At 41.5% G+C, this 18,528-nt stretch overlaps 1 protein-coding gene across 4 annotated transcripts in view; it reads left to right on the forward strand.

Moving 5' to 3' along the window:
- ptprz1a (protein tyrosine phosphatase receptor type Z1a) overlaps positions 1–15,651 on the forward strand; it is a 63,468-nt gene extending 47,817 nt beyond the window's left edge. For 2 of the 4 annotated variants that reach the window (XM_061251533.1, XM_061251535.1), the window contains 18 exons: positions 785–929; positions 2,440–2,531; positions 2,785–2,870; positions 4,372–4,392; positions 4,565–4,661; positions 4,856–4,938; positions 7,178–7,312; positions 7,766–7,900; positions 8,458–8,621; positions 9,026–9,161; positions 10,368–10,514; positions 11,132–11,225; positions 11,466–11,539; positions 11,625–11,753; positions 12,273–12,419; positions 13,554–13,696; positions 14,081–14,216; positions 14,587–15,651. In XM_061251533.1, coding sequence (XP_061107517.1) covers positions 785–929; positions 2,440–2,531; positions 2,785–2,870; positions 4,372–4,392; positions 4,565–4,661; positions 4,856–4,938; positions 7,178–7,312; positions 7,766–7,900; positions 8,458–8,621; positions 9,026–9,161; positions 10,368–10,514; positions 11,132–11,225; positions 11,466–11,539; positions 11,625–11,753; positions 12,273–12,419; positions 13,554–13,696; positions 14,081–14,216; positions 14,587–14,730 — 2,108 coding nt within the window. In that variant the 3' untranslated portion in view covers positions 14,731–15,651. The remainder of the gene's footprint in view (positions 1–784; positions 930–2,439; positions 2,532–2,784; positions 2,871–4,371; positions 4,393–4,564; positions 4,662–4,855; positions 4,939–7,177; positions 7,313–7,765; positions 7,901–8,457; positions 8,622–9,025; positions 9,162–10,367; positions 10,515–11,131; positions 11,226–11,465; positions 11,540–11,624; positions 11,754–12,272; positions 12,420–13,553; positions 13,697–14,080; positions 14,217–14,586) is intronic. The other 2 variants (XM_061251534.1, XM_061251536.1) reach the window with 1 other exon arrangement.
- Positions 15,652–18,528: the final 2,877 nt, after the last annotated feature.

The following is an 18,528-nucleotide window of genomic DNA, read 5'->3' on the forward strand; positions in this document are numbered from 1 at the left end:
TACACACCCTCCATATGACAAACACAATATAACAGTTGTAATGTCTTTGTGCTATCGTGTCTAATACACATTTACAGGCCAGCTGTATATCTTTGAATCAGTGTGTTCATTGTGTTCAGGTGCTTTGTGGTATCTCCCTCTCTCTCCCTCTATTGTTGTATAACACAAATGCAACAGGAACATCAATATTGTGATCACAATGGCTATTGATGTGTCAGAACTGGATTATGTTTTGAAGTTATTACTTATTGAAGATTGTACAATACTGTTGGCAGTTAAGATTCTTTTCCTTTGTTTTTTCCCCCAGCGGTAAGTCTTTTTTCCCCCTTGTGGATGATTTTTATTTATTTCTTAATCTTTTTATTCTTTCATACTGGTTTGCAAATGATTAATTTCAGGATAATATACACCGAGTAGCTTCATACGTGTTAGGATTTATACTCATACACGTCAGACACGCCACAGAAATCCCACTCACTACACATTAATCTCATACCACAAGTATGTTGTGGGTCACAGTACTGTGTGTGTGCGTGTGTGTGTGTGTGTGTGCATGCATGCGTGTGTGCCTGTGTGTCCATGCATGCGTGTGTGCCTGTGTGTCGTATCACACAGAATCACTGGCATTCGTGTTTCCCATATGTTGTGTGGGTCTGTATGTTTTTATGTGATAGAGCTGATACAGTATGTGATGTCTGTCACGGTTGTGTGAACAGTGAGTGTTGGTGTGAATGAACTGTATAGCTGTGAGTTGTGCAAGCTGTGCTCTCTCTCCCCCGCACAGAGGCCAGTAACAGCAGTCACGAGTCTCGCATCGGCCTGGTCAGACGAGACGAGAGGGAGAGCAAGGTCTTCCTTCCCCTGGCGGTGGTCTCGGCTCTTACCTTTCTCTGTCTGCTGGTACTGGTGGGGATTCTGGTCTACTGGAGGTAAATCCTCTGTACTACAACCATAAAGCATTAACCATATTCTCCAAGCATAGTCTTCTATAACATCACCAGCTCCCAGCAATACATCTCAATCAACACAACACTCTCATAATGCACCCCTTACTTACACCCTTATATTCCTCACAAATCACACCAACTGTGCTCCCTCTTCAGATCTCCCCCCACTACTGGAGGTAAACCCTGACCAGGTGTCAGGTATCATAATAACACCTCAGGGAACATACACATTACAGTTGGAATTGTCCTTTCGCTTCTGCGATCAGCAGTAGAAGGTTTGGGAGAAGGGCAGGACACGGGGATCGCTGTGATCCCATCCCTATGATCGCTGCTGAGAAGCAGGCTGCTGATTCCTGTCATATTGTCTCTAATCTGTCATCCAGTTTTGATGGGCTGCAATAGGATTGAGGACTGGGATCAGGGGTCTCAGCCTCTATAAGACCCTGATGTTTATCTGCCGCTCAGGGAGAGATAATCTGTCACAGCGGTGGCCAAATCTTTCTTACACACCGCACACCCCCTCCCACTTGGATTGTGCTTGCGGTTTTAGCCTTGCAAAAGGTAAATGGTTGGAATTTATATAGCAGCTTTATCCAAAGTGCTGTACAATGGATGCTTTCCATTCGCCCATTCATACACACACTCACACACCCTTGTGCTGTCAATAGCTACATCTGTCTATTGCGCACAGTCTTGTGATGTTTTTTAAAGGAGAAATTGGCAGCACTTTTTGTTCCTGTTGTTAAACGTGCAGGCTATGTGATTAGACAGGGAAATTAAATAACCAACGCAGCCAATCTACTAAACTGCATTCAATGCATCAAAATGTAATTTGCTGTCATGTCTGACCTCTGCTTTTAGAAATGTGACATATTGGTTATGTTTTTGTCATGACATCTGAAGATGAATTATGAGCCTGTAATCTTTTGAGTGATTAAATCTTAAATACATGCCTTGTCTTGACCCCCTCTGCGAGTTGCATGTAGTGCTGGTAGGAGGTTAAGAAGTGTCTGAGAAAGGCCACGCAGTTCATTATGTCTCCTCCGTTTCCTAAAATAACAGATTTTGCTCGGTCGGTTCAGTAATCCGTGACCTGTTCAGTCATCGTTTCTCTCTGATAGCTTGGTGCTCATTTTGTGACTGGCTGTACATTTCATGTCCTTTTCTAGTGTACACAAAAATAAATATGCCTGTGTAATTTATGTTGCTGTTCAGGGACAAACCTTTGTACGACTCTGTTTTGGAGAGCAAAAATAAAGCGGGTAATCAACATAATTGACAGTCATCTAGAGCAATATGCTATACAACATTGCTTCACAAATAAAAAATTAGGTGCTCTCAAACAGTAGGCACACACTAAATACTGTACATTGATTTTAATTTACGTACCTTTTTTGTGGTTTACTGAAGCTCCTTCTTATTGTGATCCAGGTCTACTTAATTCAGCATTTACCCTGGTAACCATAGTGATAGCTTCATTGTATGTTTTCAGAAAGTGCTTCCAGACAGCCCACTTTTACATAGAAGACAACACCTCGCCCAGAGTCATCTCTGCCCCAGCCACACCTATGCTGTTATCTGCAGGTAACACACACGCAAACACACACATACACACAAATTTAAATTAAGGGTATTATTCAAAACATTACATTCCTAATCTCACTCCCATTGCTACTTGAACCTTATGTTCTAGATATTGTATTAACTGCTACTTGTAGGTTGTGACATCTAATTACAACAGTCTTCACTATTGTAATTAGTGTGTACTAAATACCTAAAGATAATGTAAATGTAACAATCTTACATCAGAGGGCTGCGTTCTCACCCTCTCTTCCAGATGACCACAAAGCCTTTCCTGTGAAAGAGTTTGTCAGGCATGTGGCGGAGCTTCATGACACAAGCTCATTCTCGCAGGAATTTGAGGTATGCCCCAGAAGTTCTCAGTCATTCCTAAGGGCCCTCACAGAATCAATAAGTAGTCATCATACATCATTTTAATGCAGCTCTAAAGTGCTATTAGAGTCATCTTGAGATGAAGGCAGTGAAGAACATATGAAGCACCTGTATGATGCTTATTTTAGCTTCACAGTGTCCCTGTAGAATACTGTTTGTTTCGCCTCATGTAAAGTTGCAAGTGAAGGGAAGAGAAATATTGAGCTTTCAAATCTGGGTAAAAGGAAATCGTTCTTATTAATGAACCTTTAAGAAAAATGTATCCCCAGAAATCAACCTTCAATGACTTAACTTGTAACATGCAATTACACTGTTATTGCCTGAATCACAAATACCTCGCTCGGGGAATTGGATTAGACCCAGTTCAGTGAATGACAAATTACTGAACTGATTATAAACACGACTTAATAATCTTTTCTCAGTGACAGAGAATTAGCTGCAAAATGTATTTTTTGTTGTGTTATTTAGAAGTTTGGTTGAAGGTTGAGAGTCAAGCAATTTTTGGCATTGAAGATTGTGGTGTTAATTAAAGGTGTTAATTTGACTCACCTCAAAAGCAACTTACCTGGAGATTTCATTTGGCAGTTAAACTTTTACTGGGGCATTGATATTAATTTGGCATTCATTCATAGTTCAATACTGTATACATTCTATTTTTAAATCACACTTCTCTCAGAGCTGTATTAAAATGTTTCTTTGCAGCCTACACAGATTTAGGGCAGTTGTCACAATTAAGCTTAGTTAATTGTTTCATTGTTAATATAGACCAGAGTACAATTAATTAATTGAATAGTTGACCTTAAACATAATTTCTATGGCTGACTCAGTACATGGCTGTTCTCCTAAATATTTAAAAGCGACTACTGACATCCTGTGTCTGATGATTCTGCAATTGGCCATAACAAATTGGGGAGGAAAATGAAATAAAATAAAATAAAATGTCACATTCATATCAGTAATCAGCTGAAGCAGACTTTCTACCCATTGGCTGTTTAACCTGTTTCAATACAGATGTGTGAAAGTGTTAAATGAATTATCCACAGTGTATTAAAGTGTCACATTGTCTGTGGTGTCGTTGTTTTGGCTGTAATGTTCACACTGTGCTTCAGCATGAGAAGGGCTAGCAGGCAGCATGCTGTGTGTGAGGGACACTGTGATGTCGATGTGCTGTATGCTAGTCTTCTTCTGTGGTGCCAAGCTTCGGGGTGGCTGTTATGACTGCATGGCCCATGGCACAGTACAGTAGTCTCAGATAACTGCCTGCCTTCTTAAAACCTATTTAGTGCATGATCGGCCACCTTGAAATGACATGTACAGATGTATGAATTTATTGTATATTGCAATTACAGGCACACACACACAAGCACTCTCTCACACACGCATGCATACACACACATGAATGCTCAGCTTTGTTCACTGTCTGTTGTGGAATTACATGGCTCTACTTTCTGCATTCTCACTCCCTCATTAGATATTGAAAGAGTGTTACCAGGTAAGACATGTTTCCCTTCTCTTTTATTCTTGTAGCCTTAGTGACTGTTTGTGAATGTTTGTCTCGCCTCACTGCCTTTTTGTCTTTGAATGGAAACATGATCACTGTGTGATGCCGAGGCTGATGGGATTGGTTGGAGACCTGGCTGACCATGAGGAACTCTCTCTTCTAGGAGGTCCAGGCCTGCACGGTGGATCTGGGGCTGACCTCAGACAGCTCCAACCATCCTGACAACAAAAGCAAGAACAGATACATCAACATCCTGGCATGTATGTGAGAGAGAGCTTTTACAAACACACATACACACACGTACAAACACACGCGAGGGCGTACATGCATGCAAACACACACATGCACGTACAATCAGATATACACACAAGGGCGTACATGCACACACAGACACACATATACTCACAGACAGATGCAGACATTTGCACTGATGTCATACTTGTGTGTGCTTCAGATGACCACAGTCGAGTTCGACTCTCAGCTAACTCCGACAGAGATGTGAAGGGTGGAGACTACATTAACGCAAACTACGTGGATGTAAGTTAATTCTGTGCTTTTCTCACATTTGAGTGTAAGTTAGCTATACATATATTAACGGTCGTCACGAAAATCGCCAGCCTCGTCGTTTCGCTGTTCTGGGACCAATATACATGGAGAATCTTTTGGTAATTTAATTTAAAAATGTTTTTAAAAAATGCGTTTGGTAGTTTTTATTAAAAAGATGAGTGAAAATATTTAAAGTTTTTTTTTGTTCTACAAACTTTTTAAAGCGTTGTACAGTTTCTCACCCAATTAGAACACTTCCTCCCTTTAAACGGACTAGTGCCATTTCCTAAAAGCGGGCTTTCCTGTGCTACGGTTGTTATTAAATTTGACATTTTCAGAACGGGGACCCGTTGAAAATGGTGAAAAGTTAGCTTGTCTGTTAGCCAGTGACTCTCTAATGTAAGGCATGGCGCAACAGCAAGCCACGCGCCTCACGGAACATACGATTACACATTGCCAGAGCCATATGGAGCTGAGCCAACAAAATGACGGAACGGAAGTGACTTCACTCTTTGACGTCCAGGAATGTGAATAGCAGACAGTGTTTTTCGTGTCATTTAGATCGTGTGTAGTTCAAAGGCATACTTTGCCATCTCGATAGGCTACAACCAAACGAGACCCGGTCCGTATCATTATTTTCTCGTCGCTTGTAGCTATAACGTTACATCCCTGTCCAGGTTCGCAAGCCATTATCAACCCCTGCTGAAAAAGACACCTTGAGCTAGGTTTTGAAACAGCTGGTTGACCAGCTCCATAGGCTAATCCCAGAATCCCAGTGTGTCCGATCTCAACATTTTGTACTGCAACATTTTTATGTTCTTGGATATGGTCGGTTGCATCTCACGTAGGCTAATTCAGAAACATTTCTGTACACTAGTGAAACGTGGCCTATGCCATATGGCGCTTCATATGCCAGTTATCGCGAGTGTTCGCATTGGTAAACAATTATTTTCCACTGTAACATCTGTTACAAATGTATTGGTAATAAATATGCCATTTGGAAACGGTTGGTTGAATAAATTAATCCATGCATGAACTATGTAGGCTGCTTAAATAACTGTAGCTGCCCTGCTTGTTAACAGTCACGCTGGTTTCATGTAGGCTACAACCAGGGGCATAATTTCTTAAAAGAGCAGCTAGGAAATCTTAATTTCGCGTGAATTTTAAGGGGAAACAGGTTACTGGTCATCAATGTTGGGTGTTAAAGCAGACAATACTAGCTGAAGTGGCGGAGTAGTCGCATAGAAATCTGTTTTTTAAATACGTAGAATAAAACTATCAGATCTCATGAATTAACAATAACATCATGCACAACTGTAGCAACAGTAAATTAAATCACATCCAATTCAACAGTAGGCTAACAAGTGCTTGAATTTTCAAATTGACCCCGTTTTCAGGTCCCCTTGCAAAAGAGATTTCGACCTCAATTGGGTATTCCTGATTTTCCGTAGGTGTAGGCTACAGTATGTTGTAGGCCATGTTGTCTTTTGGGAGCATCTGACCGGAAGGTGCACTGGTTATAATATAAGTAGCCTATGTTCACAGGGGACGTCAAAAAGAATCTCCAGAACTGACCGGGACGAGAAAGTTATATTCTATATTTTAACATGCATCCTCTTGACTCGCACCACTGCACCTGTAGCAGTCTAGAGTCCTGACAGACACAGGCTAGACAACGTAGGATACCTTTAGCTACCCCGAAGTCACTAGTGTTTACATGAGTGCCATCACAAGGCAGGCTACATTAACGTGCCTCTGTTAGATAATGTCCGAACCACACTTGCGTGCAAAACACGAAAATCTCCAGCCTCGTCGTTTCGACGTTCTGGGACCAATATACCTGAAAATTATTTTGGTAAGGCAAACGCTATTCCAGTGAATCCCGAAAAATCTCATTAAAATCCGTTTGGTACTTTTTATTAAAAAGATATAAGACCAAATCGATTATTTTCAGAGGAACGCAGGAGTAGACGTCATTTCCGTTCCGCCATTTTAGCTCCTTAAGGCTCTGACCCATAGAGTTTATAAGGACATAGTCTCCTGTGCCCCCTCATATCATTACATTAATGCCTGTTGCATCATATCACCTGCAGCTATATTTAAATGCCAGTATCAAGATGTTTCTTGTAATTATTTTTAAAAGATTGCCGTTGCATTCACCATTTTCACAGATACAGTAGATTTCACTCAGCCAAGCACTGACCACTGAGCTGAATGTTTGTGTTCTCAGGGCTTCAGCAGACCCAGGGCCTACATCGCAGCCCAGGGCCCACTGAAGTCCAGCACGGAGGACTTCTGGAGAATGGTCTGGGAGCAGAACGTGGGGGTCATCATCATGATCACCAACTTGGTGGAGAAGGGGAGGGTGAGTGGACTGATTATTCATGTTCTACAAGATCACACAGAGAAGCTTGTCCTGGACTGGGGAGTTTTTTCTCACCACTGTTTGGGTTTTTTTTTAACCTCACATTCTTGCTATTTTGAGGGATCAGGTCTGGTGTTTGCTCTTTTGCTACTCTGTAAAGTGTCTTTGTGATAGTCTTTTGTAAATTTTCATGCCATCATGCTAAGATGATTGACTGGTCGTTGTGTTGTTATGATGATGGGAATGTGAACTGCATCAGAAATGAGTGTGTGATGATGATGGGTGTGTGTGGGGGGGGGTGTGCTGTATGTGGCTCAGAGCAAGTGTGACCAGCAGAAATGAGTGTGTGATGATGATGGGTGCATGGGCTTTTCCGTGTGTGGCTCAGAGGAAGAGTGACCAGCAGAAATGAGTGTGTGATGATGATGGGTATGTGTGCTGTGTGTCGCGAAGAGGAAGTGTGACCAGTACTGGCCACTGGAAACTCAGGAGGAGTACGGCTGCTTCCTGGTGACACTGAAGAGCACCAGAACCCAGGCCTTCTACACACAGAGGACGTTCACACTGAGGAATACCCGTGTCAAGAAGGTCGGTGCAGTACCACAATTCCCACTTTCTCATTCTAAAAATGTTATTAAAAAACACAAGACTATGCTCTCATTGCTATTCTTTTTCACTGGTCACACTTTAAAATAAGGTTCAAAATTGGCATTACCTAGAGTAGTTGCTAACTTGAATTGATGGACAAATAAATAAATTAAGCATGAAATGTGTTAACAACAAATTAACATATTTGTTACATGATATTTATACATCAGTCCGTAGGATGAACGTATAATTAGTTAACCATTAACAAACACATTAACTCACTTTTTCATTCCAATGTGAATTGGCGATAACTAATGTAGTTGTTAACATGAATTAATGATGTACAAATACATTAACAGAGCTGTACAGATTAACCTCTCAGTTGTAGTTAATTAACAACTACATTAGGTAGTTCATGCCAGTTCATGGAAGTGTTACCGTTTCACTCATGGCATGTAATTCATTATTTGGCTTTATGTGGCTCATTAGAAACGTCAGCAGTGCCCAGACACTGATCTCTCTGAGTCTCTGACCCAGCTCCCTGTCTGCTGTCACAGGGCTCTCAGAAGGGCCGGGGGCACGAGCGGACTGTGATCCAGTACCACTACACGCAGTGGCCTGACATGGGCGTCCCAGAGTACGCCCTGCCTGTGCTCACGTTTGTGCGCAAGTCTTCCCTGGCCAGGGCGGGCGACATGGGGCCTGTGGTCGTCCACTGCAGGTGTGACTTCCCCCTACCCGTGCATATTCTCTGAGCTATGTTTGCTTGAAATACCACTGCCTTAAGTATTTTAGTCTTGTAATGAGACTAAAAGTCTTATAGCTCATAGCTGTAGCTGTATCCTGTAGCTTTTTTGTCTCGAGTAGGAAGTATTAGACTTTACTTTAAGTCACTTTATCAAGCAAAAGACAAATAGAAATAATAATAATAGAAAGTCCATGAGAATAAATTATTCTTCTCCTTTTTTTAGTGTGGGTTCATTCTGCAATGTATGCTTCAGCGCAAAAGACGTGTTTAAAGATGTGATAGTATGTTCTTACTCTGAAAGTGACAATGGATATTTCTCTCAGGATAACAAGAATGGTGGGACTTAAGTCTTTGTGTCTTGTGTGTGTGTGTTTTAGTGCTGGAGTGGGTAGGACTGGAACCTACATTGTTCTGGACAGCATGTTACAGCAGATTAAGGAACAGGGAACGGTCAACATCATCGGCTTCCTTAAACACATCCGCACGCAGAGGAACTACCTTGTGCAGACCGAGGTAAGAGCAGACTCCCCCGCACAAAGGAACTACTATACTACAGGCCAAGGTAAGCGCACGCCCCCCATGAATGACAGTACAGTTAATACTGCACTCGTGCCACTGTTGGCATTTCACCAGGCGGTCAATCTCAATTACAATCTGACATTGTATAATCATCCGATAATGTGGTTGGTCACTTATGTGTCATGCTGCAGTTTACTGTGCTTAATATGAATCAAAGTAACAGCACACACTCACTAAACAAAGGTATAATTACTCTAATCCGAATAAATGAGAATTGTCTGACACATACTATACACTAATCATCTTCATAAAGATACATTTAATAAATGCATTAAAAAAACACACTAATGTCCTCTACTTTTTGTCAGTTTTATTCTAGACTAGCACGATGTTCTTACTCTGCTATGACTTGATATGTTAATATTATAGCTTGCAGAATGCATTAGTTTTAGTGAATTGAGCATATTAATACCTTGATTTTGTCAACTAAAATTAACAGATTTAGCCTCATTTTGTGGCCTGAACACTAATTCATTAAGCTACTAGTCATAAGCTTATTAGTCATAAGTTACTATAAAGGTACTTTAAGTTACTGTAAAGGTACAGTAATTAATTTTGGACTTCAACGGTCAGGAGAGGAATTGCAGCAACAAATACGCTCAAACCACAACACTGTTTATCCCACCCCTTCTCTGTGAACGTGCTGAAGTTGAAATGCCATTGGCTGTGGCACTTAGAACCAATTTTCAACCAATGCGCTTGAATTATTGTACAGCTATACAATGTTTTGGTAGAGTGCTGGCCCATCAACTGCATATTTTGAAATCCAAATTTAACGACTATAAACACAGGTAGAGGGTGAGTCAACATGTCAGTGAGCCTTTTTCAATGATAGAAAGGGATCATTGGTTTTGTAACAATATTTTAACACAAAAATCTTACATATTGTACCTTTAATTAATTCAATAATTATTTTATTTCTGTAGATTTTCAAAGCAGTCAGACACTAAACCCCCTTAATCAAGCTGCCTGTGCCTTAATTGAACCAATTACTCTTCACCATTGCGAGTGTTATTTTTTCATAATGACCTTCGAAACCTGATGGCCGGCTGAAGGGATAAAAGGATACCTCAGCATCACTGTGGTAACAATCAGGCCAGCAGCAAACAAGATCCCCGCTTTCTCCGTCCCCCCCTTCAGGAACAGTACGTCTTCACCCACGACACCCTGGTGGAGGCCATCTTGAGCAAGGAGACAGAGGTTCCATCCAGCTGTATCCACGCCTACGTCAACGACCTGCTGACCCCAGGGCCTTCCGGAACGACGCGCTTGGAGAAGCAGTTCAAGGTGAAACCTGGAGAGGCTTCCCAGCTCTGTTATTTTCTGCTTTGTGGCATTATAAAGCGCTGTTCTGCTGTGCCTTTATAAATGCTGAACTATCTCTACTACATAACCTGGCAAGCTATTCCACACTACATAATACGTTAGAAATGCTTCTTTATGTCTGCACAGACATTCATTTCCATTTATGTCCTCTTGTTCTGCTAACACGATACACAGAACTGTCATAAAAGGAGGAGCAATTCTTTGTTGTTGGGAGTCATTACATTAGCAAATTACTGATAAACCACAGACATTCACATCAGACCTGCTGTCTGCCTGGAGAAGGAACACTTATAGTGCAAACATTTTCAACAAATCAATGTAGTTTTTATTTCCAAACATTTAAAAAGAACATTGTTATGAAAGCAATAATAATTTGTATATTTGTGCATATACTGTAAGTGTTGGGCAACAGTAATATGCCCATATATTTTAGGAATATATTGATTTTATATTAATATATTTTCATTCCATTTCTATAAGGGGGGACAAAGATGTCAAGTGGGCTAGCTGTATAAGAACCTCACAGTAATAATAATAATAGTAATATTAATAATAATAATCACCTCATGTCCTTGCAGTTAATAACGCAGTCCAGTGCCAAGCAGCATGACTATTCTGCAGCCCTCAAACAGTGCAACAGAGAAAAGAACCGGAACTGCTCTCTCATTCCTGGTGAGTACAGCCAAAACAGGTCCTCTGCGACTGAAGAGTGTGAAACAACGGCGTGTAAATAATATCCCTCATAAATCTCTGTAAAATCACCAATTCACATTCAGTCTGGAGCCCCAGCTCTTCCTGGGCTGTGTGTTTAAGGAGAGTGACAAAGCTTTCCTGTAGCATCCGTATGGGGGATCTGATTCTGTGCTCTCCACTTGTATAAAGATGTTTAAGCACTCTATTTCGACATTGCAGTGGAGAGGTCCAGAGTCTGTCTGTCAACTCTGGCAGGAGAGACTTCCGACTACATAAATGCCTCCTACATCATGGTAAGAGAAACGCCACGCCAAAGGCAATCCATTTCATAGCTCCGCCATTTTGAGCTCTGAGTTCACAGCCAGGCTTCTGTTTCAGGGGTACCACCACAGCAGTGAGTTTATTGTGACCCAGACACCGCTTCCTAGCACCACAAAGGATTTCTGGAGGATGATCTGGGACCACAACGCCCAGGTCATCATCACGCTGCCTAGTACACAGGGTCAGGTGGGTAGCTGTGCGATGGCTTTGCTTCTGCTGTAACCACAGGCCTCATGAGTAACTGTGTTATATTATTGCTCAAGAGTAGCTGTGCTGTGTGTCTTTGGACAGTTTCTGTCTTGGCTGTATTCCAGCATATTGGATTTGAGTTTAAACAATGAATATGGAGTATGTGTACTTTTTATCAGTTTTGGTTTCACCATGTAGACATTACAGCATTTTTTATGCATGGTCCCCCCATTTCAGGGCACCATAACATTTGTGACAAATGGCTTCACATGTTTTTATATATAGCTTTCTCTGTAGCTGTGCTATAAAGACATATAAAGGAGTTTTAAGCTGTCCTTTTCATTGCAAGCCATAATGTTAAGTGTATTTTAGTTTCATTCCAAAGGTATTAATTGGTGATAATTCTGAGGCTGAATAAGCCTAAATGCAATAGGTGAAAGCTAAGAGAACGCATGAACTCTGATAATTACCTGAACATCAGCACAAAGCAGGGAAATGCATTTCCTTTTCTCTCAGACAGGGGAGGAGGAGTGTGTCTGGCCCTGCAGTGACCGGCCAATTAGCTACGAGACATTCACGGTCACCTTCGCCCGAGAGGACCACATATGCCTGCCCAACGAGGAGATGCTGGTAGTGCAGGACTTTGTTCTGGAGGCCACGCAGGTAAGAGCAGAGACAGCTCCCCGGTCAAAGGTCACGTGCTCATAGTCTGACCAAGAAAATGGCCGTCATGACCATTAACAGTTTCTATTCTTGCCTTATTGAGTCAGGAAGACCTTGTGACCACGTTTCACTCATGTAGTCATGGTAGCGCTGGTCTAATGAAAAGGCTGCAAACAAAGATCTCACCTGCACTGTAAGAGAGATGTACAGTGCAATAGGAGAGAAAGCAGACTCGTGTACATGATGAGATGCAGAGCTGGTGAGATAACGTAGGCATCTTTAATGCCTGAATACAATCCATTTGGGCGCTCTGGTTATTTCAACTGTTGCAACTGCAGTCGGTTTGATGTCTTTGAAGCATGCGTTTGATATGACCTTCTTTGATCAATTTCAATATGACACATTCAAAAGTGCTACATTTGTATAACACTACAGGGTAGGAATATAAGGCAAATTAGGTACAAAAAAAATGAGTGAAAGTGTTCTGGACACTGAGTATTTTACAGATGGGTTTTCTCCTTAATTGGTGCTAAACGACTCTGTAAAACCATGGGAGACAAAAAAAAAAAACAAGTGGCTGTTGAAAGGAGTGAAAATGAAATTCAATAAACATTGAGCACGCTTCAGCAGAGCACAGCTGCTATTCTCCACACAGCTAACACACTGCCATCTGCACCTCCACCATTCAGCAGACACATCTAGCACACTCAAGCACAGAGTTGCAAATGCACTCTCACGCACACAGACACACACACACACACCACTCACACATACGCAAACACACACACACACACACACACACATATACACACACACTACTCACACAGACACGTGCATACACACACATACACACACATATATACACACATGCATGAGGCATTCAAGTACACATAAACACACACAATACACAAACACGGGATGTACTTACTTATGCGTACACATACGCACGCAGGTGTGCTTATGCACAGAAATGCACACAGACTCTTAAGAAATACATTTAGATGTACAGTATGCTCACCAAGAAACTCACCAAGACTTTCACATGCCCACACCCATACTGTACACATGCATGCGCATGCACAAAATCTGAAGACACACACACAAGTTGTTCAGCACCTCTCTCTCACTGGGCAGGATGACTATGTCCTGGAAGTGAGGCAGTACCGGGCCCCACACTGGCCCAGCCCAGACAGCCCCATCAGCCACACCTTCGAGCTGATCAGAACCATCAGAGAGGACTGCGGCTCCCGGGACGGGCCTGTCGTCGTACAGGACAAGTAAGACCACAGCCCATCCCTCAGGTCCCCACACGTGACTGTAGACCTGCCTGTATCCTCAGTCTTACCAGCTGAACCATGCTGCAAAACATGGCACACTGGCACCATCCCCAGCCATCTAGTTACAGTAGCTCATAACACTTTAGAAGGACCTGCTGTCTCATTATGGCATAATGTAGGATTTTTACATCACAAATTTTTGGTCCCATCACGGTTTCTTACTGGCCGAGCCAAATGTACTGCAGGCAGCTCTTTTAGTACTGCCGTAAGAGTGTTGTACTGGTTCTGCTGAATCATGGGCTGTGTCCGAATCAGTGCACTTTCCTACTATCGAGTGTACTGTTGAGTAGAATACTGTACTATTGTACTCTCCTGCTTGGCCAGATTTGGCGGCGTCACTGCTGGAACATTCTGTGCCCTTACAACCCTGGTGCACCAGCTTGAGGAGGAGAACTCCATCGATGTGTATCAGGTGGCCAAGATGATCAACCTAATGAGGCCAGGAGTCTTCACTGACATTGTGAGTTTTTGTCTCTCTCATGTAGCACATCAAGTAATGCCGTATGCTATGCTACACATACTTAATGTGCCTGGTGTTTCTTTATTGGAAGCATATAATAATAATAGTGCAGGCAACATGCTGAGACTTATAGACCTCAAATGACATAAGTTGTTATTGTGGCAGAACTGGTTTTGGTCATATGAATGTGTTTGTTTATCCTTTAGGAACAGTACCAGTTCCTTTACAATGTGCCTGGTGTTTCTTCATTGGAAGCATATAATAATAATAGTGCAGGCAACATGCTGAGACTTATAGACCTCAAATTACATAAATTGTTATTGTGGCAGAACTGGTTTTGGTCATATGAATGTGTTTGTTTATCCTTTAGGAACAGTACCAGTTCCTCTACAAGGCAATTCTGAGTTTGGTGAGCACCAGGGAGGATGAGAGAATGCTTCAGTCTACTGACAACAACGGGACCATTCTGGGGAGTTCCAGCAACGCTGCGGAGAGCCTGGAGTCGCTGGTTTAACCACGGAGATGCCTGCTCAGACCAGCGCATCCTCTAAGCCAGGGCAGTGTGCATCCATACCGCTGTTTCATGAAAGAATGCGCTTTCTCTCAATCCCTCTCTTTTCCGTCTCTAAATGATATGACTACTACTGCTGGACATGTTATGGTCTTGTAATGTGTGCCTTTACATGATTCATATTGTTCTTTTTAACTGCTTTCATACAAGTTTAATGTAGACTAATTTTAAATGTTTTGTGTGGGTTTTTTTTTCCTGAAAAAAACCAGAAGGTGGCTGTAGTCTTGCCTGGTGTTAGGGGGCCCTTTGTGTAATTTTTCCTAACAGCGTCCCCTAAATTGTAATTTCATGGCAACCAGCTACAGAACAAAAAGGAAGGAAAAGCAGAAAACTTTGCAACGATCTGCTTTATTAGTATGATTGTAGACACCGTGAATTTGAGCAAAGCTTCTTTTCCCATGATGACACTGTAAATACAACTCTTCTTAGTGAAGTCATGCCTGTGAGGTCAGAGTGGAATACAGTAGGTACATTAAATAATATTCTAATATGTAAATAGTATTATAGTGACCAAGTCAATGGACCAAAATTCTATTTATACTTCTAGATTTTTATATTTTACTACAGAGTTGGTTTTCTAGTCAATTTGAGGCACGACCCTGTTCTAATTTAGTTAAACGTTTAATGTTTTTAATATTTCTGATATTGCAGCATTTCTGTATTTTGTAATATGAACTTAATATGAAGCATGGAATTTTGATCATTCTTTAGTTGTTCACGAGAGCCATTTCTGCAGATGTAGAGTTAGGAACACAGAAGGCAGGAGGAAGGTGTACGAAGTTGGAAAGTCCCTCAGTGATTCTTCCTTTGGTTGGTTGTATTGAAACAAGGTGAAACTGTAATAAAGATGAGAATTTCAAGCTACCGTTTGCTCATTTTATTCAGTTTCTATTTGGCAGACAGGTTTCCAAATAGTTTTTGTCTGGAAATTTTACATCTAATTGTTGCAGTTGGCCATGACAAATCTGGACATCACATTAGTTGTCTTTATTAAGTCTTTATTAAGTCTTGTAAGTCTTGTAAGTCAATTTCTACTGTTTTCATTTATCTTAATGCACAATTAGACTACAGTCCCGGCCAAAAGTTTTGTTGCATGAGTGGATGAAAGTGACAATTGCTAATTACCCAACTCTTAATTAGCTAATACAGTTAGGAAACGACACAAATTAATCATAAGTGTCTAAAGTTTATTTAGATACTAGCAAAACAAAAATTTCATAGATGCTTATAAGGTTTGTTGCTTGATAATAATGAACAAGCCAGTTTCTACCTGGACAAAAGTCTTGTCGCAAATCAAATTATAATCAATACATTTTTTCTTTCTCAAAAAGTAAATCAAATACCAAATGAAAAATCAGTCTAGTATTTCATCATGGACTATAAGTTAAGAAATTAGAAATCTTGTATGGGTTCCTTTGGCCTGCAGAACAGTTGCCATCCGGTTTGGCAGAGAGTCGTAGAGCTTGTTGATGAAGTCGTCAGGGATGGCATGGAAGGCTACCTTGCAGGCATCCCAAAGCTCCTCCAAGTTCTTCGGCTTGGTCCTCCAAGCTTCCTCCTTCATTCTTCCCCAGATATGCTCAATAATATTCATATCTGGAGACTGTGCTGGCCATCCCTGAAGGACCTTGATCTTCTTCCCCCTGAGAAAATTCATAGTGGAACCTGAGGTATGGCAAGGAGCTCCATCCTGTTGAAAAATCTGACCCCTCTTGTAGTTGGGAATGTACTGGGAGGCAAGAATCTGTTGATATTTGGCACTGTCAATGTTACCATCCACCTTACAGATCTCCCTGGCACCTCCGTATTGGATGTAACCGCAAACCATAATCTTTCCACCTCCAAATTTGATTGTCTTCTGGGTGAACTGTGGGTCCAGACAGGCCCCAGAGGGTCGTCGACAATATTGGCGCCGCTTGGGATGGAGCTCAACTGACGATTCATCTGAACAATCCATTTTTTGCCACTTTTCTGCTGTCCAACCTTCCGTCAGGCTGTGGGCCTTGGTGTACGCAACACGGTTTCTTAGCTGTCTCTTGTTTAGCGCTGGTTTCTGGGCAGCAATACGACCGTGGAGACCATTGCGAGCAAGAATCCGCCGTACAGTTCTTGACGAAACAGGTGTTGCTGGCGTCCACTCCTCCTGGAGCTGTGAGGCGGTTGACATGGGGCTGGCTTTTGACAGTCGGACCAGCAAGTTGTCATCTCAAGCAGTTGTCTTGCGCAGTCTGCCCGACCTGGGTCTTTCATGGTCGTCGCCAGTTTCTTGGTAGCGCTTGCGAATCCTCTCCACCTGCCGTTTAGACACATTGAAGATGTCTGCAACTTCAGCAGGAGACTTGGACTTGAGATTCTTGATGATCAGCACTGGTTTCTGGTTTGATCTTGGGCATGTTGACAGAAGCAATGTTGAGCATGAACTTGATGGCTTAAAGTGTCAAATCTCTGCTTTTATAGCTCAAATTTACCTACAGCTGACTAACCAAGCCCCTTGTTTGTTTCTTCCTTATTCACTGTGGCCTCGAAATTGGAGTTGGCCATTGCGACAAGACTTTTGTCCGGCAAAACTGGCCTCATTATCAAGCTGTAACATTTAGTAACAATTTTGAAATGTCATTTTGCTAGCTTCTAATAAACTTTAGACACTTATGATTAATTTGTGTTGTTTCCTAACTTTATTAGCTAATTAAGAGTTGGGTAATTAGCAATTGTCACTTTTGTCCACTCATGCGACAAAACTTTTGGCCGGGACTGTTGGTTTTTAAATAGATTTAACAATGATAATACCATAGTAAAACTATCTATTATTTCAAAACTATCTCTATTTTTAGTTCATGAAAAGTCACTAAAGCTTGTGTATTAAAGTCTTGAAGCCTTCTGATAATGTGGAACAATAAATAACATGCATTTTAAACCTTACTCAAATTTGAGACAAAAATTACACCAACATGCATGAATAAACCAATACCACTGTACATGTACAACATGGTGGCAGCTGTACTATGGGATATTCTTCCAGCGTAAGTATTTCACGAGCAAACTTGATTTCAGTTTAGAATGCCATTGATGAGCCGTGGTGGTGCAACAGGCTAAGACGCAGCAGACTTGCGGTTGCAGTTTGCTGCAGTTGCACACCGGGGACCGGGGTTTGATTCTCGGTCCTGCCAAAAGCCAAGTTTGGTCGGCTCACGTGGAGCAGCAATAATTAGCTCGCTGCTCCAGAGGGAGGGACTTGGCAAGGTTAGTAGATCGCTGCACAAAACAAGCACCTTGAGCGCCTCGGAATCATGGTCACGACTTGGGAGGTGAGATGGCTTGAAGAAGGCGTGTCGCTCTCCCGTCAGCCGCCAAGGGATGGGGTGTGGGCGGCGTATCTAATACTAGCTCTAACTGAATCAGACTGGTCTGGGGTCCAATTGGCTACCAAAAAGGGAAAAAATCTGATAAAAAAATTTAAAAATTTAAAAAAAAGAATGCCATTGACATTATAGTCAACCACTGATCGTGAAAGATGTTTTTTTGCCCAATTAGCTAATGCCAATTTAAATTAAATTAATCAATTTAGCAAATATATATATTTTTTCCTTGATTGCATCTAAGTTGGTGCGTTTGACACGTCACATGAAATAATTCATTAAATCAAACCTAAAATATAGTTAAATCTAAAGTTTTCATGTTTAAAAAAAATCTAATCTCTTGTTATAGTAAAAATTATTTGAATTATTATTTATTTGAAATGCA

Source organism: Conger conger, chromosome 8, assembly GCF_963514075.1.
Source record: "Conger conger chromosome 8, fConCon1.1, whole genome shotgun sequence".
NCBI classification, from domain to species: domain Eukaryota; kingdom Metazoa; phylum Chordata; class Actinopteri; order Anguilliformes; family Congridae; genus Conger; species Conger conger.